This window comes from Perca flavescens, chromosome 6 (genome assembly GCF_004354835.1).
Source record: "Perca flavescens isolate YP-PL-M2 chromosome 6, PFLA_1.0, whole genome shotgun sequence".
Lineage (NCBI taxonomy): Eukaryota > Metazoa > Chordata > Actinopteri > Perciformes > Percidae > Perca > Perca flavescens.
Genome location: NC_041336.1, coordinates 26,087,439 through 26,108,985, shown reverse-complemented (window position 1 = coordinate 26,108,985; position 21,547 = coordinate 26,087,439). Strand labels below are relative to the sequence as shown.

Sequence of the window (21,547 nt, the reverse complement as noted above, 5' to 3'; positions counted from 1 at the left end):
TATCTTTGCACTCTCTCCTCTACAATGGTTCATTTATTGTGCATGTGTCAAAGGGAAATTGAAAAGGAAAGAGGTTTGGAAAATACAAGTTAAAGGCATTTTGTCTAGATGAGAACATTCTTTAATGAGTATTAGCCATGGTTTTGTTGATAACTGCATACTTTAACTACCAGGTGTCGCAAGCTGCCTCGTGCTCTAAAGGAGTGGCAGGCTTTCATGGACCTGAAGAAAACAATTGATGAGTTCAGTGAGTGCTGCCCCCTGCTGGAACTCATGACTAACAAGGCTATGATGAGTCGCCACTGGAAGAGAATTACTGAGGTCAGTGAAACAAGGCCACCAACCTACCACTGCAGTTACCAGTCATCATCAACACCTACTATTAAACTTATGTAATAACTATAATGTCAATAATAATAATAGCTGTTGTCTCAACATTTGGAATGAATAGACACTTGTTTCCATACTTTGACCAACAAATCTATCTGGTTTGTGCTAAGGTGACTGGGCATGCCTTTGAGGTGGAAAGTGATACATTCAAGCTACGCAACATTATGGAGGCTCCTCTGCTCAAGTATAAAGAGGAGATTGAGGTAAGAATGAATAGTAGCCTACCTATGCAGGCCAAGTAAAAGTTTTATATAGCATATAGTGACTAATGCAAAAAAATATATAATTTTAGGCATTGTCCTCAATGTTCTTTTCAATTGTATTTGATACAATGTAATGTAATGCATGAGATTAATATACAGTTTAAAATAGTTGCAATATGCCTTAATATCATTCTCACAATGCATTTGGCATTAATCGTGGCACCCAATAGATGTTTTTAAGCTCTAGCATCATTTTCATACATTCCATTAAATCAGCTGTCGACACTAACAATATTTTTTGTTTATTTAGTCAAAGTATTTGAGCTTTAAAATGTTATTGATAATAATGGTGAGGATGTAATGGAGAAAAGGATGTTTAGTGATATTATCAATATTGATAATGATAGTTGATGTTAATGATGATTATGTTAATACAATGTATAAAATCTTTATATAATAATTCCTTAATTCCCTTGCTGATTGAATTTTGTTGTACTCATCACTTACGTTTAATCCCAATAAAAAAACTCAAATCTGCTGGTATACTGAAACATTTTTATATATTTATATTTATTTTGCCGATAGCATTTGTATTGCTACTGTTAAAACAGTTTTGGGGTGACTTTATACAGGATATCTGTATCAGTGCGGTAAAAGAGCGGGATATCGAGCAGAAGCTGAAGCAGGTGATCGCTGAGTGGGACAACAAGATTTTTACGTTTGCCAACTTTAAAACCCGTGGAGAACTGCTACTAAGAGGAGACAGCACATCAGAGATCATTACCAGCATGGAGGACAGCCTGATGATGTTGGGGTCTCTAATGAGCAACAGGTATGTTCATGTTGATTTTCATAATCATCAGTATTAGGATTTGGATGAGTGCCATTAAATTAAAATGCATCCAAACACTTTCTGTGGGGCACTTGTTCTCCTCCTACGGGCATGGGAATTTATTTGGCTGATATTGTACAAGCTGTCACTGTGTGTGCTTGGTATTATGTAAGGCTTACATGCATGTAACTTATTTCTCAGGTACAACACCCCATTTAAAGCCCAGATTCAGAAGTGGGTTCAGAATCTTTCTAACACCACTGATATTATAGAAAACTGGATGACCGTCCAGAACCTCTGGATCTACCTGGAGGCTGTGTTTGTGGGTGGAGACATTGCTAAACAGCTGCCTAAGGTAAATTAGGTCACAGTGAATAAGTTATATTTGACACATACTGTATATTTGTGTGTTTTTTTGCACTCAAAAAAATACAACCCCTAATAATCCAATGAATATTTGACTGAACCTTTTTAGGAAGCAAAGCGTTTCTCTAACATTGACAAATCATGGGTGAAAATCATGATGCGAGCCCACGAGATGCCCAATGTAGTACAGTCATGTGTTGGAGATGAGACTATGGGACAGCTGCTTCCTCACCTCCTCGAACAGCTGGAGATCTGCCAGAAGTCACTTACAGGGTGGGTACAAAGGACTAATATCTTAATCAGCTCACACCTTAAAACTATATGGATTTTTAAGGTGTGACTAGTTCAAAACATTTGAAGTGAGGAAAGAGTACTGCACTTTGTTACTGTTACAATTAGGGCTGCTCCCTCTTAGTCGATTAGTCGACTAATCGGTCGTTTTGGTCTTAGTCAACTTAGATTTCTTTAGTCGATTAGTCATGTTTTATGCTTTTTTTCATGCTGAATTACTTATTTCCAAGAAACGTACCAGCACATCTCTGGTAAACACAAGAATTAAAGTGGTGCTTTTGCATGACTCTTTGCGGAGAAACTCAGATTTACAGATCTGTCGATTAAATCAACTAATCGATTAGTCGATACAACTGAATGAGTGTTAGTCGACTAAGAATTTCTTCAATCGAGCACAGCCCTAGTTACAATACGAAAATATTTATTTTCAGTTTTTTGCTGCCAGCCATTGTAAATGTGTCTGGTTTTTTGAACACAAGGTGCGTTACGACTATTGCAGGTAACATTTTATTTTTTTATCATGCTGTCAAACAGCTATTTGGAGAAGAAGCGTCTGCTGTTTCCTCGTTTCTTCTTTGTCTCTGATCCTGCCCTACTGGAAATCCTGGGCCAGGCCTCTGACTCCCACACCATACAGGCTCACCTCCTCAACGTCTTCGACAACATCAAATGTGTCCGATTCCATGACAAGGTACATTTGTCATGCAGCCCCTTAGAGTGTTTTTATTGTTTATTTACACAACTGGCCTTCTAATAGGTCAGTGTCTAAAACCAATTGCATCTTTTAAACCCTCTGACATGAGATTTTTTGCACAGCTGAAAAGTATGGGGGAAAAGAATTATTGCAACAAACAGGATAAAATACCTAGGACATACATTTGATCAACTAATTTAAAAATAGTATAGAACGGGAGAATGTTGTCATGTTCTTTTCCTTACCTCACAAGTGAAATAGGATACAAAATATGTGATTCTAATCAATAAAACATGCCATTTTTCTCAGATATATGACCGTATTCTGGCTGTATCTTCACGGGAAGGGGAGACTGTGGAGCTGGATCGTCCTGTCACAGCAGAGGGGAATGTAGAGGTTTGGCTCAATGCTTTGCTTAAGGAATCTCAGAGGTCTTTGCACCTGGTGATCCGACAGGCTGCCCTGACCATCCAGGACTCTGGCTTCCAGCTCATCGACTTCCTCAACTCCTTTGCTGCTCAGGTAGATCATCGCTGGATTCAAAGAACTCATCCACATAGTTCAAAACATGGGCCATAACATTACTCTCTGATTGTCAGCCAAAGAATATGTATTGAGCAGAAAACATGTTGGATACATGACATTATATAAACTAGTGCAGAATTATGAATTTGGCAAATTCATTTCCGCATAAGATTTCTGTGATGAACATCAATCTTTTGTACTTAGTACTTTATTTGATTTCTGAGATGTTCTCAGCTTTACTTTTGTATTCTGGGAAGTAATAAAGGTCTTTAATAAAATGTCTTTGTCCTTGATCTAGGTGGGCTTGCTAGGTATTCAGATGATATGGACAAGGGACTCTGAGGAGGCTCTGACCAATGCTCGATATGATCGCCGCATCATGGCCAAAACCAACCAGCTCTTCCTGGATCTGCTCAACACACTGATTGACATGACCACAAGAGACCTAGGGGCTGTGGAGAGGACCAAGTACGAGACTCTCATTACCATCCATGTCCACCAGAGGGACATATTTGATGACCTAGTGAGTATTTTGTTGATCATATAGTAGTACTTAACTTGATGGCACACTATACTAATGTCATTGGACCATACAAACAAGCCCTTTAACATTGTTCTATTCAGAATCTCCTGCTCATAGTAGCTATTCTTTTGTAAAACTGCATTGGATATTGGGATTACCCGAGGGTTGGGGTGTCAGAATACCAAATGGTGTCCGCTGCAAAGAGTCAATGCTATCTGACAATTGTCTTCAAAGCCAAGTGATATTTAGACCTAGAGAAAGAAAGTCTCCCCTCAAGGCACAAGCCTTGCCTTGCTGGTCTACAAGCTGAATGGAACACGTGTAGTAACTTTATTTGAATGTGTTTTTTTTTTTTTAATCCCCTTGTACCTGTATCAATTTATTCTCCTCCGGTCTTCTCTCTCTCCCACACATTTTGCCCTTGTCCTGCCCATTGTTTCCAAACATCTTTTTTTTTTTTGTCTTCTTCACCTAACTTCCCTCCTGTAACTCATAACTGTTGACACTCTTCTATCCCATCCTTTTTTCTCTCCGTATGTCTTTTATCTCTTTGTATTTCATCCCTCGACTCATCACCCTCCTTATTCTGCTGCCTCATTTCTTTGTACTCCATATACTCATTTTACCCATCTGCTTGGTGTAATTCTTTCCTGCCATTCTTCTCCTTTACCTTCCTTTCACCTCCTCTCATAATTTCTCACCTCTTTCATCCTCCCCTTACCTTCTTCTTCCTTTCTTTCCACCTTTTTAATGTAACCTTCCTGTCACTTACTGCCATACTGCCCTTCCACCCCTCCTTTCCCTCTTTCTTCCTCTTATCTTTCACCTCACATCACCTCCTGAATGGTGCCCTTCAATTTCTTATTCTTCACTTACCATCTTCTCTTTCCATCCTTTAACTTGCTTCCCTTCTCGCTCCATGCCTCTTATATTATCTTCTCTTTGTCTCTCCTCCATACTCCAGTGCCGGCTCCACGTCAAAAGCCCCAACGACTTTGAGTGGCTGAAGCAGTGTCGTTTCTACTTCAATGAGGACTCAGACAAGATGATCATCAACATCACAGACGTGGGCTTTGTCTACCAGAATGAATTCCTGGGCTGCACTGAAAGGCTTGTCATTACGCCACTGACTGACAGGTAGAGGGCCATCCATGAACACAGTTCATGGCTGACTAATGACTGGACTTAGAGAGAGAGAGAGAGAGAGAGAGAGAGAGAGAGAGAGAGAGAGAGAGAGAGAGAGAGAGAGAGAGAGAGAGAGAGAGAGAGATGGAATTGGGAAGAGAAGAAGAAGGAGGAGTAGGCTCTCTCCACTATGGTCATCACCTCTGTCACTGACAGAAGATATGACTGACCACGAGAGAGGAAGTGAATCAGACAGTGGGAGGTAGGCAGAATACCACCAACAGCCAGTGTCAGACTAACAGAGACCGAGAGGCAAATATGAGAAGAGACAGAGAGAAAAAAAAGATTAGAGACGGGGAGAAAGAGATGAGAGGAGACAGCAGCAGGGACAGGGCTACCAGCAAACAGCAGCTCTCCACAAAAGTGGCATGCTGGCCTTATGGCCGAAGGCACGAAGACAGCCTAGATTTTCTCACTACCTTCTTTCCCTGCAACACTATCTGATTCCTTTTCTTCACTAGTATGAGCTGTGCTGCTTTCTTTTCAATCATTTACTGCCTTTACTCTTCCAAACTGGATGCAGTGACAGAGAGGATGAATGACATAGAATGTGAAAGACACAATGAATAAAGGTGGAAGTAGTATCATGAACATAAAAACAAAAGCTGGAGATTGTTTTTTCCAAGTGCAGTTTTATGCCAGCTACTGTATGCAGTGAAAAGGGAGAACAGTGTTTAGCCATAGGGCCTGGGTCAGGTCCTGGTGTCAGTCATCCTTTCTGCTAAAGTGTCCTTGAGCAAGACACTGAATCCCCCATCAGCTTTATGGGCAGCATTTTTTATCTATGCCTGATCTCCAACCTCCCTGTGGAAAATCATATCATATTAGTTTTATCGTGTGATGAATTGAATGTGAGGGTAAATGAAAACCGCTTTGTGAGGAAGCACATTCTTAACCTTATGCCTATGAAATTTAACTGTCTATTATGTTTGTTCAGGTGCTACATCACCCTAGCCCAGGCTCTCGGTATGAGTATGGGTGGAGCCCCTGCTGGTCCTGCAGGAACAGGTAAGACTGAGGCCTAAATGTATAACCTTGAGTAACAATGTGACTATGAAATAGTGGTTTTATCCAATTAGGCAGGAGGGAACAGACATGACACTGGTGGTATACTGGTTGATAGATGATGGGACTTAGGTCTCGCATACACAACATGTCACTAATGTGGCAGTAGTAAGCAAAAGTAAAATGGCATCAGGAATATGTAATAGTGACAGAAACATACATTGACTGCATTTCTTTATCTGTGGTCTTATCCCTTCTAACATTAAATGTGTGATACCTAACCTGGTGGTCGGGACCTTCAAATTAAATCTCAAGGGGGGTGAAATTATGAATGAGAAAAGAAAAAAGAAAATAGATGTCCCTGATACACCATTTTATGTTCTTTTTTTAACATAACTAGGTGGTTTTACTTTTTCAGACTCAGAACAAACCAGACAATTATCCAAATTAACAATCAGAAAAGTCTTTGGTGGAACTAATGGACATACTGTACTGTATGCAACCGTTGAAGAGGGCTAACAATGCTTAATTTTAAGGGATCACAAACCAAAAAACATTGGGAACCAATCGACTAAAGAGATACTTTTAGTAGGTGTTTTGGTTGGAGAATTCTTTTTAAAAATTGTTACTCATGTGACAGATCTGCCTTTTGTTATTAGGTAAGACCGAGACTACCAAAGACATGGGCCGCTGTCTGGGAAAGTATGTTGTGGTCTTCAACTGTTCTGACCAGATGGACTTCAGAGGGTTGGGAAGAATATTTAAAGGTAAGAGTCACACGGCAAATTGGTGCTACTATATTATTGCAAATTAAGCAGCACCAGAAAAATAATAGGGATAGAGAAAGGGTAAATGTTCTTGAGGGGTTTGGAATGGAGTTGTACGTTTCATTAATTAGCAACAGAGTGACCATACAGTTGCATGTGTCTGTATTCCAGGTCTGGCTCAGTCTGGTTCGTGGGGCTGTTTTGACGAATTCAACCGCATTGACCTCCCAGTTTTGTCGGTTGCGGCCCAACAGATTGCGATAGTTCTCACCTGCAAGAAGGAACGTCGCAAAAACTTTGTCTTCACTGATGGAGACAATGTGGATATGAGCCCCGAGTTTGGCATCTTTCTTACCATGGTCAGTGACACAACAGTGCCATTATTTATAGATTTTGATTCAATTCAAATTCCTGTTGTTGTACTGATATAGTCTTAACAATCATTTTTCTTTTGATCGATTTAAAGAGGATACCATTCTCATGGTATTATTTCATTTTTTGAAAACTGAAGAAAATCAAAGTCTTAATGTAATGTTTAGCAGTGTTAGGTTGTCTGTTGTAGAAAGTTACAGGTAAAATATAATGGAGCAACTTGGACATAACAATATTAGCTGCTGGTTTTACAAATGAAGATACATTTCATTCCAAGCAAAAAACTGTTCTTGTCATAGAGAGCATGCAATAAATCACAAATGATACACTTTTCTAAGATTTAATAAGTATAGATAAATGGAGTAGACCTGGATAATGTCTTTCACAAGTTAGTACAACATTAAACACCAGGGTCTGCTTCTTCATTAATAATATTAGCTGGCTGATGTTTTTATACTCTTCATCTAATAGTTAGATCTGTGTGTGTGTGTGTGTGTGTGTGTGTGTGTGTGTGTGTGTGTGTGTGTGTGTGTGTGTGTGTGTGTGTGTGTGTGTGTGTGTGTGTGTGTGTGTGTGTGTGTGTGTGTGTGTGTGTGTGTGTGTGTGTGTGTGTGTGTGTGTGTGTGTGTGTGTACGTACACATGTCTATAGAAACAGTGATCAAAGGCAAGCTCTGTGGAGAGGAAGGCCATAGGGATTTAACTGAAGGATAACGCTTGCTATCAGCTTTAATGATGTTCCAGCATTAACTTAATTTTGTTTCGGTTTTTTTTGTATAGCCATCATGAGTAAATAAATAAAAACTCAGCAGGAGGCGTGCACATATAGGTGGTAAATTGTACAAATCGCATACACCTTGATTTTCTGTCTGATGTTGTCCACATGTGATTTTTTGTATTTATTTAATGTATTATTTGTAACAGCATAATCTGCATAATCCCCATATAAAACTCCTCTTCTCCCTTTTCTTTCCTGTATAATCAGAACCCAGGTTATGCAGGTCGCCAGGAGCTTCCTGAGAACCTGAAGATCAACTTCCGCTCTGTGGCCATGATGGTTCCTGACCGTCAGATCATCATTCGGGTAAAACTGGCCAGTTGTGGGTTTATCGACAACATGGAGCTGGCCCGCAAGTTCTTCACTCTTTACAAGCTGTGTGAGGAGCAACTCTCCAAACAGGTAAACAATAGATGAGATCGGAGTGCAAAATGTGAAACGTTTTCTTCTTGTGTTACATTACACAATGTATATGCTTTAGATTTTTTTTACAGTGTTCAGATGTTAGCCTTTGCTAACGTTTTACTGCCCTGCCTTTTGTCTATATACAGTATTGATATATATTATTTGGTGGATCACAGCAAACCGATTATTAGAATACCTGTACATGCGTGTTGCAGAGGTTTGTTGAAACTGTATGAGAATAGATAAAGAGGCAGTTTTACACAGCTGTCTGTAAACATATCATGATGAATGACTGTGAATCTAAATTAATATTTGTGATTCACTATTCAGGTTCACTATGACTTTGGCCTACGGAACATTCTGTCAGTGCTGCGAACCCTGGGAGCAGCCAAGCGAGCCAATCCCAGTGACACAGAGTCCACCATCGTCATGAGGGTCCTTAGGGACATGAATTTATCTAAGCTGGTCAGTCTAGAACAGAACATAATACAATGGAGCATACTTTTGATTGGCAAAACGAAATTGAATAATAGAACAATTAAGATTTGTTATGATACATTTGCATCAGCAGAAAATTTAAATAAAGAAGAATAAATGAATAATTTTCTAAAAAAAAATCTAAAGTCAGTAATCAAAGATAATAGCAATAAACAATCGCAAGAATATCAAGAACAGATTTAAGATGAATCATCTGTGTTTGTAGGTTTTTGCTAACTTGTGTGTCTATGTATACACTTGTTTGTGTTTGTTAGATCGATGAGGATGAGCCACTCTTTCTGAGCTTGATTGAGGACCTCTTCCCAGGCATCCAACTTGATAAAGCAGGCTACCCTGAACTAGAGGCTGCCATCGACTTACAGGTACAGTAGAGAAGGGAGTGACGGATGAGTTTGTCTCTGTTTGCAAGGGAGAGAGAAATACTGTAGGATAGAGGGATGGAGGGAGAGAGTGAAGAAGAAAGAGAGAGAGAGAGAGAGAGAGAGAGAGAGAGAGAGAGAGAGAGAGAGAGAGAGAGAGAGAGAGAGAGAGAGAGTGACAAATGAGGATGCTGAGTAAAATCCGACAAAACACTACTGGACTGTGAGACATCTTTCAAATATATGGCACCCAACGGCATACATACGGTGTCTGTTACCATTTGTCGAGGACCTAACCGAAGTGTGGCAAACACAGTGCAGAGATAATAGAAAGTAAAATGTTAGGTCTATAAATGATATCCTTGTGTTTGTGTCTTTGTTGCATTTTGTGCCTTCATCCCTGCAGTAATGTACGCTTGTTGTAATTATCTTGCATCTATCTTCTTTACATGTGTGATTCTGTCAATACATTACAATATCCTATTCTAATGGTATCATCCAGAATATGTCATAATACTTTGTACTTTATATGCTTAGTGTGGTAAGTCTGTGTATACTGTAATTATGCTCCCTCAGGTTGAGGACGCAGATCTGATCAGTCACCCTCCCTGGAAGCTGAAGGTCATCCAGCTGTTTGAGACTCAGAGGGTCCGACATGGCATGATGGCCCTGGGGCCCAGTGGGGCTGGAAAGACAACTTGCATACACACGCTGATGAGAGCTATGACAGGTAGGATTTTTTTGCACGTTTTGAAAAGAGACAAACTTGTGATACACTGGCTGATGTTGAAACGTGTGTGTCTGTGTGTGAGGGACAAAGACAGACAAAGCAAAAATCATCTTTTCTGCCTTTAAACTCCTTTAAACTTTAGATCACTGTGCAAGTTATTGTTTTTGTTTTAATACATTTTGCGTGTTAGATATGCTTACCTTACAAATGTAGGAGTTAATGTTTCTGTCAATGTCTCTCAGAGTGTGGTCAGCCTCACAAAGAGATGCGCATGAACCCAAAAGCCATCACAGCACCTCAGATGTTTGGTCGATTGGATGTGGCCACAAATGACTGGACTGATGGCATTTTCTCTACACTGTGGAGGAAAACACTGAGAGCAAAGAAAGGTCAGGTTGCTTACTAGACATTGATTTCATACTTGGAGGTGAACTGAGCTGAAATTTAGAATATACGCAATTATAAATGAGCTTTTGTTGCAGACAACAGTTCTAACTCATGTAAATGAAAACATGTTTTTGTAAAGTAGGGAATATTAATTCTCTACAAACATTTGGTTAACATTTGCATTGTATAGGTTAAATGTAATAACTGCTTTATTGGGAAGTATGGCTTCAAAACAGCATCCTCTCCGCTAAGAGGAATAGAGAAAACATCCTAAAGCGATCCCTACTGAGTTAGAAAAAAATCCATAGTTCAAAGCAGCACCAACAGCTTTTTTTATCTTTCTGCTCAGCCCTAATCCTACTCACTTCATTAAAAATGTATGTGTGCATTGGTGTGAATATACATTATGTGTTTGCTTTTATATGTCCAAATATGCATTTGATGTATTGGGTTTAAGTTTTCATGCTGTTATGCATATCTTTGAGCAGGATGCATTTCATAAGTTTGTTGATTGCCTTTGCGTTTTGTGTACATTCTCTTCACTTGTTGCTTTTAGCAAAATCCAGTAGAAAAAGTGGGCCATGTGGAGCTGTTACAGGACTCCTGAGTTAAGTATTATACAAGGAAATGAAATGCCTTGTGAGAACAGTCTGTGGGCCCTATCTGGCCCCTGGCGCAGCGCAAAGCCCGAGGCAAGTGTCTTTGCTAGTTTAAGATCGACGCAGTTGTCAATTTCCTGTCTAGCGCCCACGTTGTTTAAATAGCAAATGCATCTGCGCCCATCTGTGCGCCCATTGGCGTGCTGGTCTTTACAGGGAGGTGTGTTCAGATGCATTCTTTGCGTATTGTTATCTTGAGGCAGCGGAAAGTGATCGTGCCATTGACCAACAAAAACCTGGTCTAAAGTCAATAACGCAGCATTTAATTGTTATTTTAACAGCGTATTAGTAAAATGCGCCTAGGCTCGTGGACAGCGCGCACACTATGCTTGTTACACACACACGGCAGCAGCACACAAACATGCAAAAGATTTATATATAAAAATATTACAATGTGAAATAGTATTATGATATGATCTGCTTGCACGCTTTCACTTCACGCACAAGCAGATCAGTTTCTTCTCCTGAAAATCTCTCCTTCCTGCTTAGCAAATCCGCCATCATAATAGCAATGCGCCAAGGTACAAACGCGCATGGCTTTTAAAGGGAATGGGAGATGACACTATGACTGGTTTATTGCATATTAAGCCCAAAACACTCCTATGATCAATTAAGACAATAAGTACAACCCTTTTGGCGCACTGACCATTTTTTCCGCCGTTAAACTAGCAAAAGTGGATTTGTACACGCCCTAAACGCACCTGTGCCAGGCGCTTCACTCTGTGCGCTTAGATCGTTAAAATAGGGCCCTGTATGTACATTGTGATTCAACCGATGCAGCAGAAGCATCCCGAGCATGATTTATTTTAAGAACTTCTGTGCAGAGATTCAGCTGATGATGGCTCACGTCCATGAAAGCAGTCATATTAGTAAGTCATTATTTTGACTTCAAACTGTGAGTCCTTTAGTTTTAGGTCATTGATGACAGAGCAAAATTAAACATCTGCATACAAACAAGCTTCATATTTGCATCACATCTTGTGGTGTTTTGTATTGGAAGTTTTGGTTGTCTTCTTACTTCAGGAGAGGAAGTAACAAAAATACTTGAAGTTCAGTTCTTGTGTACCCTGGAAATCCAGAGTTCTTGTGAGAGCACAATTTGAATTTGCTCAGCGAGTCACTCTGGCATTGAGTAATGATGCTTATTAACTATGTCCCTGTAGCCAAGCTGCACCAATCACATCGGTGTATCTGATATAGGCGGGCCAGAGGCGAGCTAAACAGATGACGACAGTTTAACTACCTGTTAGCTCCGCTGGTAGCTAAGCATATGGGGCTCTGGATACGTCACCCCGTGTATTGTTGTGATTGGTCGTAGTGTTATCCAATTGCGTGCAGTGACATTTTCAAATGGATGCTTGGTGTTGCCTGGAGTTGGGCCATTTTCATTACTCAATGCCAGACGCTTAATCTTTCGGATTTGGGTCTGGATTTCCAGGCTAGTTATTGTGCAAATTATGTTGTTTTTGTATTGTAGAACCAGACCAGATGGGCAAGGTGGCATTTTGAACTCCCTACTGAGCACACACAGCAGTGCACCTACAATCTACAATCTATTTTATTAACAGTTGTGGTGCCAACCTTCTCTATGTACTAAATGCATATTCAGAGGCTTTTCATTCTACCAACTAGCAAGTTATTGGTGAAAGCATCAGACAATGCATCTTATTATTTTCATATCCATGTAGACAAACAAAAACACTGTTTTCTATCTCAGGAGAGCACATCTGGATAGTCCTGGATGGACCAGTCGATGCCATCTGGATTGAGAACCTAAACTCAGTTTTGGACGACAACAGAACTCTTACTCTGGCAAATGGAGACCGTATACCCATGGCGCCCAACTGTAAAGTGGTTTTTGAGCCACATAACATAGACAATGCCTCTCCAGCCACCGTCTCGCGCAACGGCATGGTGTTCATGAGCTCTTCTGTGCTCAACTGGAGCCCCATACTGGAGGTGAATCGACTAACTAAATAAATGATTTAAGATATTTTTGTTTCCCTACACACAAAAACTGAAAATTGTAGTGGTTATGGTCTGGTAACAGTACTGTACCTGCAAAATAACATCCAGATCTAGTGCCGCAAGATTTATCATATATCATATTGTTCTTTTATGTGTCTTTTTAATGTTTCACTACATTACATGTTGCAATCCGCAACATTTACTGTACATTACTAAGTTACATTTTCAGACGGCATAAATATCAAAATCAGCGAATTAAAACTCTGTATAACCCAGGTTTGGATATCAAGATCAGTAATAATCAGCTGGTTTGGGTCAGAGGAATTGACATTTCTGGTGAATCTAAAAATAAACCTCACACAATTGGGCTATGGTTTGGTACACACACGTCACACTGTGTTTTTTGAGACTAATGTGATTTATGTGGCTGTTCTTCTCAGGGCTGGTTGAAGAAACGCTTCCCCCAGGAATCAGAGGTGCTAAGGGAGCTCTTCACCTCCTCCTTCTCTGAGCTCTACCGCTTCAGTGTGCAGTCATTAGAGTTTAAGATGGACATGTTAGAGGCCTTTGTCATCATGCAGTGCATCAACATGCTGCAGGGACTCATACCACCAAGGGTAAGGTTACAGCTGTTCTGAATTCCCCTCCATGGGAGAGACAGCACTTAATGTATATTTGAATGCTGAAGAGGTTAATTCCTACTGCCAAAATAAAATGAATGCTGGAGTAAATGCATATAGATAGAAGGCATTTTTGAATGACTTGCTGTTCTAAGAAAAGGCCAAACCTGTTGGCTATTGGATAGACTTGAGTAGTAGATCTGTGATGTGAAACTTAGACAGATGTAAGCTTGGTACTGCATAGATAAGTAAAAGAATAAAAGAAATGCACCTCATGCCCAGTTTTCAATCCAAACCAGCTATAGTAAAACCCTAATTATGTCCACTTCCTGTAATTAGAACGTAAAACCAGCAACAATAGATTTTTTTTTTTATCTTGCTTTTTTTTTTTAAGTCAGTGGGGTTGTAACATCATTAAAATATAAGCTGATTAGTAATAATTAGGTAATACAGGATCCAATGGTTCTTAGAACCACTTCTTCTTTTTTCCTGTGAATTCAGTTAATTGTTGAGGGTCTGTAAAAGTTTGCAGTCACCTGTTGAGATAACCTTTTAGGCATCTATTGTGACCATATCAGATATTTTATGCACTGTTATATGCTGTATTCTGTATTATTTTTGTTTAGGACTATAAACCTTGGGAAAAAGTAAGAGCTTGGATATATGTATTTTTTTCTAAACTTTTTATGTGCTCCACTTCTCTATTAAATTTGGTTCTGTGAACAAAGTCCTTGATCTAAAGTAGATGTTACTCTACAGGAGCAGTGTGGTGAGATATCCAGAGAGCACTTGGAGCGGCTGTATGTCTTTGCCCTAATGTGGAGCACTGGAGCCTTACTTGAACTGGAAGACCGGAGGAAGATGGAGATGTGGCTCAGAGGGAACGACAGTATCCGTCTAAGCTTGCCAGCCATTCCTCAAGACAGTGACGACACCATGTTTGACTACCATGTCACAGCAGATGGTATGCATGCATTGATAAACAGATATTATCACCTTTGGTGATGCTAATAATCACACCATTGTCACTTTATACTGCTTTTAATCACAACACTGTCATGTTATCAGGACCACTCAAACATGTATCTTGTATACTTTCTATTTTTTCTTATTTTAGTACCTCTTATTATTACTTATTACTTGCTATGTTAGCTGTGTATATTTATTTTATAATGTGTTGTTTCTGTGTACTGCTGCAACAACCGAATTTCCCCTGCTGGGGATAAATAAAGGTGTATCTTATCTTACCTTAGATTAGGTGCCAGGAAATATTGAAGCTGCTCCTTGACAAGCGGAAGCATTATGCCTCATGTTGCACTAAATCTTGCAGCAAGTGTATGTTTATCAAACCTAGAGTGAAATATGAAAATGTTTTTTTTTTTCAATTGGAGGACAACTTAGGAGCGTCACTTTCATATTTCGTGCTAATCTCTATCTTATTATTGCATGCACATTTATTCTTCTTCCAGGTCAGTGGGTCCACTGGAGCACCAGAGTGGAGGAGTACATTTATCCATCGGAATTCACCCCAGAGTATAGCTCCATCTTGGTCCCCAATGTGGATAATGTTAGGACAGACTTCCTAATTAAGACCATCGCCAAGCAGGGCAAGGTGAGATTTGCTAATAAAATAACTAAATGACTGTATATCTGTATACTGACAGTCAAAGTTGGAAGTATAGATCTATAAAAAATGAGCTTTGAATAGGAACATTGAGTATACATTCATAGTGTCTTTAAGGCGTATGGTAAGGGTTTTAGAGAGGGTAGCAGCCATTTAATTTCTTCTCTGTTGAGTGTATAATGCTTCATTTATTCCACGATACAGCTGAGTAGACACACACATGCACACTCTTTAGATCAATAGCATGGCTGGATGCAGCACAGATCACCTAAAATAACCATATTAAAATAGTAGGGTCAATGCTTTACTTGAGAGCCCATCAAATGATCCACCATGTGGCATTCATCAGTAGGAACTGTGTGTATTTGTATGTGTGCATGTGTGTAAGAGTCATTCAGTTTAATTATGCCATGAGAGGAGAGTGGGGATCTTCTGTATGTTGGTGTGTTTGTGAAGAGGTGGTTTGTGTGGGGGTGATATGTTACTTTGGAAGCTCCTGAATTGCATTTACTGATAAACTTACTTTTTCCAGAGGCCCATGGATCTAAATAATATTGCTTGAAAACAAAAATATTATTTAATTATGTTAAGCTGTGACTAAGGTCCTTGATATCAATAGCTTATATTACTGGTACACAGACAACCTCTTTAACCCCTGAACGCATTGTTTTAACAAGTAGATCTGTAAAAACCTATATGTGAATAAATAGAAGCAAAAAAGTAAAAGCGTTTTTTAATTTCACTCTGTCTCATTTGCTTTTCTGTTTGGACTTTGGAGTGCATGTGTCCTTTGTTATGCAACAGCCATGATAGATTTTAGTTTTTCAATGATGGGAAGGTGCTAAGTAAAATTGGAGGACACAACAAATGTAGTTTCTGTCAACAGTTAAAATCTCAAGCTCAACAGAATAATAAACTGTATTGCCATATCGCATTGCATATAAATTACATTAACTGCATACACTGTAGAGATTTGTCCTACATGAAACTTTACCCTGACAAAATAGTGTACATTTCCCCTAGGCTGTTTTGCTGATTGGAGAGCAAGGAACAGCTAAGACCGTTATCATCAAGGGTTACATGTCAAAGTATGATCCTGAGACCCACATGGGGAAGAGTCTCAACTTCTCTTCTGCCACCACACCACTCATGTTCCAGGTAAAGCAGATCTGTCTTTTAACTTTCCTCTTAATTACTTTAGGTTTAACAGCTGGCTGTCTCATTCTCTGCAGTTTCGTCTGAAGATGGATGCTTTACATCTGTGGTAACTTGTCATGGATTGTCATGGCCTTGTGAAGTAACATTAATCAATGTCTAGTCTGATTAATAATGTGCAGGCTGGATGGAGGACCACTGTCTTTTTCCTGTACATGGCTAAGATGCGCATTGATCAATCTGTTAACTATGGATTATTTCTGAGTGGAACTTCAGATCTGTCTTTTTTTCTGTCACCATATGTGTTCTCTTTTAGAGGACTGTGGAAAGCTATGTGGATAAGAGGATCGGGACCACTTATGGACCTCCTGCTGGGAAGAAAATGTCAATTTTTATCGATGATATCAACATGCCTGTCATTAACGAATGGGGAGACCAGGTCAGGAATCATTTTAACATCAATTAATTGAAATATTAAGAAATAACCTTTCACTAGCTACCTCAATCAATAGTCATTTTCTAGTTATTTCCCTTGTTTTAAATCCAATGAAAGATCATTTCAAGTCAAATTTATTAGATCTAAGACAATTTAATTTCGCACATTTCTGTGACCTATTTAAATGATACAATTAAATGAACTGATGATAACAGCAAAAAAGAATGCTTATGTGAACTAATAACAAATAGACCTCTTCTTGATTTAAGGTTGCGTTTTTTGCCTATCATAGGTGACTAATGAGATTGTCAGGCAGCTGATGGAGCAAAACGGGTTCTTCAATCTGGAGAAACCAGGAGAGTTCACCAATATTGTGGACGTTCAGTTTCTAGCAGCTATGATCCATCCAGGAGGAGGCCGTAATGACATCCCACAGAGACTGAAAAGGCAGTTCTCCATCTTTAACTGCACCCTGCCCTCCAATGCTTCCATTGACAAGATATTTGGTGAGTAAAAACAGTGTGGTGGAATCATTATTGATGTTTGTATTCAATCAAAACATTTGCTTAAGGTCAAGGAATGTGTTATCAAACTTGATATCAATGTTACAACAGTGCCAATTTATTAAAATACTACTAATAGTGAAGTGACAAAAAAATTACAAAATGCCATGAGCCATACAGTATGTACTGTCTCTTATACTGTACTTTTGATAAAACTCATATGCTCTGGACACTTTCCAACCTTAAACTACCCCATCATCGACTCTATTATATAGGTGTGATTGGTGAGGGCCACTTCTGTGCACGTCGCGGTTTTGCCGACGAGGTTCGAAACACTGTGCCCCATTTGGTGTCTCTGACCCGCCGTCTCTGGCAGCTGGTCAAGGTCAAGATGCTTCCAACTCCTGCCAAGTTCCACTACATCTTCAACCTGAGGGATTTGTCCAGGATCTGGCAAGGCATGCTCAATACCAACGCTGAGGTGGTTAGCTCTGTCCAGGTAAGAAGATTTAAATGTGCACTTAATTAACAGGTTTTTATTTGATTGACCTTATTTCTAAAATGTCACATAATTAAGAAAAGTGTTTGGACTTCTACTGGTTGGAACAGATTCCTTGACCATGTACCGTATATAGGGTTTTATAGAAGAATGCATGAGTATGACAAAGAATTCAGACAGGGAAAGTATCTAAAATAATTAAATCAAAAGTTCAACTGACAATAACACCACTATAAATAAGCCTTAATAAGTATCTCTCTGCACCATCAATCCAAATGCAAAAGGTCTCATGTATACACTCCAAATATTCCTACTTTAGTTAAAATACACACTACTGCATTCAAATGCAGGTTGTTTTTTTTAACAATGCTTTTAGTAATTTTTCATTGCAATTACAATTTTCAATGAAAATGAGAGCAATGACACAAAATCATAATTTCCAGGTGCTGATGGCATTGTGGCAGCACGAGTGCAGTCGTGTGATAGCTGACAGATTTACCATGCCTGAGGACGTAGAGTGGTTTGACCAGGCTTTGGCGAAACTGGTAGAAGAGGAGCTTGTCGAAGAGCACAAGAACATAGTGGACTATGGACGAGACAGATACTTTGTTGACTTTCTACGAGACGCACCTGAGGCTACAGGTACCGATTAATCAAAAGGATACAGCACTGAAACATTTCAGCAGTGTTGTTGTCTCTTTAAAAACAAACACAGAAAATTTGCTTTGTATCGTGATTATTTTAACATAAAATGTTCTTTCCTCACAGGGGAAGAGCCAGAAGATTCAGACTTTGATTTACCCAAGGTGTATGAGCCTACTGAATCCTTTGAGAGTTTAAAGGACCGTCTGAACATGTTTCTGAGCCATTACAATGAGAGCATCAGGGGTACGGGCATGGACATGGTCTTCTTTCAGGATGCTATGATACATCTGGTCAAGGTATTCAAGACTTAGTAAGAAGAGATATCACCAGCTGTACGTTTTAGATTAGAACCAAGTATTCTGACAGGGGAGTGAATATGTGTTTTAAATGAGGCAAATAAAAATGTGCATGCATAAAAAACAAAATGTGGTACACGCAGCCAAACTCAAAACAAACTCAGAGACTGAGCAATGGGACACAGGCAACTCATTGGAGTCATACCCCTGGTCATCAGTCAAATGTTTTTTATTGAATGGTCAAGATTCTTGCATTTGAAAGCCCTCAGATGCGCTCAGACAGCCTTCAAGCCCCAAAATATCCTGCCAGCTGCAGCCCTTTAAAACGCTTGCTTTCTTTCTCACTTTGCACAACATCTCCCTTTCTGTCTCCCTTGCTTTTTGCACTTGCAACTTGTCACATATATACTGTATATTCTCCCGTTATTAATTCTAGTGTTATGTGTATGTTTGGTTTTGTGTATGTAGGTGTCGAGGATAATCCGGACACCTGGAGGTAATGCCTTATTGGTGGGTGTTGGGGGTTCAGGCAAACAGAGCCTGACCAGACTGGCCTCATTCATAGCTGGATACAAGATCTTCCAAATCACTCTCACACGGTAATGCTCACATACAATAGGCATATATGCATGCACACACACACACACACACACATATGCAACATGAAATTGTTCAGGTTCCATGACTTACTTTATATGTAGTCGATTTGAGTCAATTTGCAAAGCTATCTCTAAAGCACTGCACCATGTATCGCTGGCTTGCAGTTATTTTCTATTGGGTACAATTACCCTGTAACATGCAATAGCATAATTTTTTTATTCAAATTATACCTTTTAAGTTTGGACACTGTTACTGTTGCGTGCACAATCTCATTTTTTTTTAATCAGGTTAAACTCTAAATATGTTATGTTTAGTGAAGAGACCAACAAGCTGTCGCTCCTAGTCTCTTTAATAATATTGAACCATCCCTGGAAAAACTACCAAAAAAAAGAAATCTACCTTTTTATGAAATCAAAACCACCATAATCTCTTTTTTTTAAGAGTATGAATATTCGGTCTCTGTTCTGACATCTTTCCGAAGCTGCAATCAGAATTAATGAATTGCCAGGACAAGATACGTCTTCTGTATAAGATAATATAATTGTCTCCCATGACACTCTTTTGAGTGCAGTTGACTCTCCTTTGCTTTAACTGTGTCCTTTTTCTCTGCTTGCTCTGTCCTACACTTTGTCTGCCTCATTGTTCTGTCTCACTCTAGCCTCTCTCTCTCTGGCTCTCCCATCCTGTCAAATGTTTTTATTCCTTAGTTCCCATGTGCATTTGTCGCCCTCATATTTCCAGTCTCTTGATTTTTTCCTGACAGATTTTAGTGTTTGGTATTAATATGTATGAGCCTCTGGACTTCATAGCCTTGTTGGCAGAAAACAGGCACCTTGATTTTTTTTCTCTCTTTCTACACACAGACAGTTGCCTTTTCCATGCACATTCAGTACAGTTATGTCTCTATTTCTCATGCAGACTCAATTCAACTCTCATTCTCTGAAACCTAACTTTTTCATTTCCTTCATGTAAAATATCCCTTTTAAATATTACTGTCATCCTGACTGTGTCCTGACCGATTGATTAATTCCACCCATTCATCTTCCACGTTCACACTCGATTATTTTTCCTTCTCTAATTGCATTTTTATTTTATGTATTCTGTTCTTTGGCAGCTCATACAACACCGCCAACCTGATGGATGACCTGAAGGGTTTGTACAGAACAGCTGGCCAACATGGCAAAGGCATCAGCTTCCTCTTTACTGACAACGAAATCAAAGACGAGTCCTTCCTCGAGTACATGAACAACGTCCTGTCATCTGGAGAGGTCAGGAGCACAGACATGGAAATAAGACACAAAATCAATAATAAATATGCGAAATGCATTTAATAAGAAATGTAAAAGCTACTGGTAAGATTTTCAGAATTCAATTGCTGAAGAGCCCTCACAGTAAAAAGTCCCCCTTGGTTTGGTTCTGTGAACTAGGAACAAACACAGGAAATCTGCATTTTGGCTCATAGTTTAGCATTAGGCCATGTATAGGCTTAAATGTTAGCAGTCCAATGTTGCAAAATTCATATGTTGGGCCAAATGGAAAATTGCAATAAGCACAATAGAGAGCAACTCATAGAATAATGCATAGAATACACAATTTTCACTGCTATAATATAATGCTACAGTACAATTCTGAGGATGTTGCATTATAACTAAATATATCCCAGTGTGTGCTTGCTTATCAGTGTAATTTACCAGACATGTGTAGAGGGTATGAAACACAGACAAATTCATTATTAAGAGTTGCCTGGGAAAAAAAAAATCGATGCATTATCTTTTGATGAATTTACAGCGGTTTTGATAATCAACACATACTTATGAGGAAAGCCTACTGTGGATACACAAAGCTGCTACACTGACTCAGATACTCACATTGACATCATCTTGTTTGTTTAGCACAAAAGCCTTCATTATACTTTTGTTGTGCTGCTGAAACTGACAGCTAGCATTCACCCTTGAATGAAACAGGCATTTCATGACTGTGATACCAAGGCAGCGACAGCACAGACGAGAAAACCATGTTGTCTCTTTCTGGTTTATGAGCAATGCAGTTTATCTCAATTCCATCCAATTAAAAAGCAAATTGCATGTTCTCTGTCAATAGGATAGCATTTCACCATTATTTTCTCATAGATTTGGATGTAATGAAGGTGTAACAGAAGAGACAGATACACCTAGAGCTTCATCGCTTTGCATTTAAAGGTCCCATGACATGCTGCTTTTTGGATGCTTTTAGT

The 21,547-nt window shown here is 39.3% G+C and overlaps 1 protein-coding gene across 3 annotated transcripts in view; it reads left to right on the top strand.

Moving 5' to 3' along the window:
• Positions 1 to 21,547, top strand: part of dnah5 (dynein, axonemal, heavy chain 5) — a 101,828-nt gene that overhangs the window by 30,778 nt on the left and 49,503 nt on the right. For all 3 annotated transcript variants that reach the window (XM_028579917.1, XM_028579918.1, XM_028579919.1), the window contains 29 exons: positions 174 to 321; positions 501 to 593; positions 1,226 to 1,425; positions 1,627 to 1,780; positions 1,901 to 2,064; positions 2,617 to 2,773; positions 3,086 to 3,298; positions 3,600 to 3,824; positions 4,789 to 4,961; positions 5,947 to 6,017; positions 6,674 to 6,781; positions 6,953 to 7,140; positions 8,138 to 8,332; positions 8,666 to 8,800; positions 9,088 to 9,195; positions 9,769 to 9,922; positions 10,165 to 10,311; positions 12,686 to 12,927; positions 13,377 to 13,553; positions 14,316 to 14,520; positions 15,026 to 15,168; positions 16,204 to 16,338; positions 16,652 to 16,774; positions 17,064 to 17,277; positions 17,550 to 17,773; positions 18,217 to 18,415; positions 18,542 to 18,714; positions 19,183 to 19,313; positions 20,429 to 20,582. In XM_028579917.1, the coding sequence (XP_028435718.1) occupies positions 174 to 321; positions 501 to 593; positions 1,226 to 1,425; positions 1,627 to 1,780; positions 1,901 to 2,064; positions 2,617 to 2,773; positions 3,086 to 3,298; positions 3,600 to 3,824; positions 4,789 to 4,961; positions 5,947 to 6,017; positions 6,674 to 6,781; positions 6,953 to 7,140; positions 8,138 to 8,332; positions 8,666 to 8,800; positions 9,088 to 9,195; positions 9,769 to 9,922; positions 10,165 to 10,311; positions 12,686 to 12,927; positions 13,377 to 13,553; positions 14,316 to 14,520; positions 15,026 to 15,168; positions 16,204 to 16,338; positions 16,652 to 16,774; positions 17,064 to 17,277; positions 17,550 to 17,773; positions 18,217 to 18,415; positions 18,542 to 18,714; positions 19,183 to 19,313; positions 20,429 to 20,582 (4,753 nt within the window). The remainder of the gene's footprint in view (positions 1 to 173; positions 322 to 500; positions 594 to 1,225; positions 1,426 to 1,626; positions 1,781 to 1,900; positions 2,065 to 2,616; positions 2,774 to 3,085; positions 3,299 to 3,599; positions 3,825 to 4,788; positions 4,962 to 5,946; positions 6,018 to 6,673; positions 6,782 to 6,952; positions 7,141 to 8,137; positions 8,333 to 8,665; positions 8,801 to 9,087; positions 9,196 to 9,768; positions 9,923 to 10,164; positions 10,312 to 12,685; positions 12,928 to 13,376; positions 13,554 to 14,315; positions 14,521 to 15,025; positions 15,169 to 16,203; positions 16,339 to 16,651; positions 16,775 to 17,063; positions 17,278 to 17,549; positions 17,774 to 18,216; positions 18,416 to 18,541; positions 18,715 to 19,182; positions 19,314 to 20,428; positions 20,583 to 21,547) is intronic.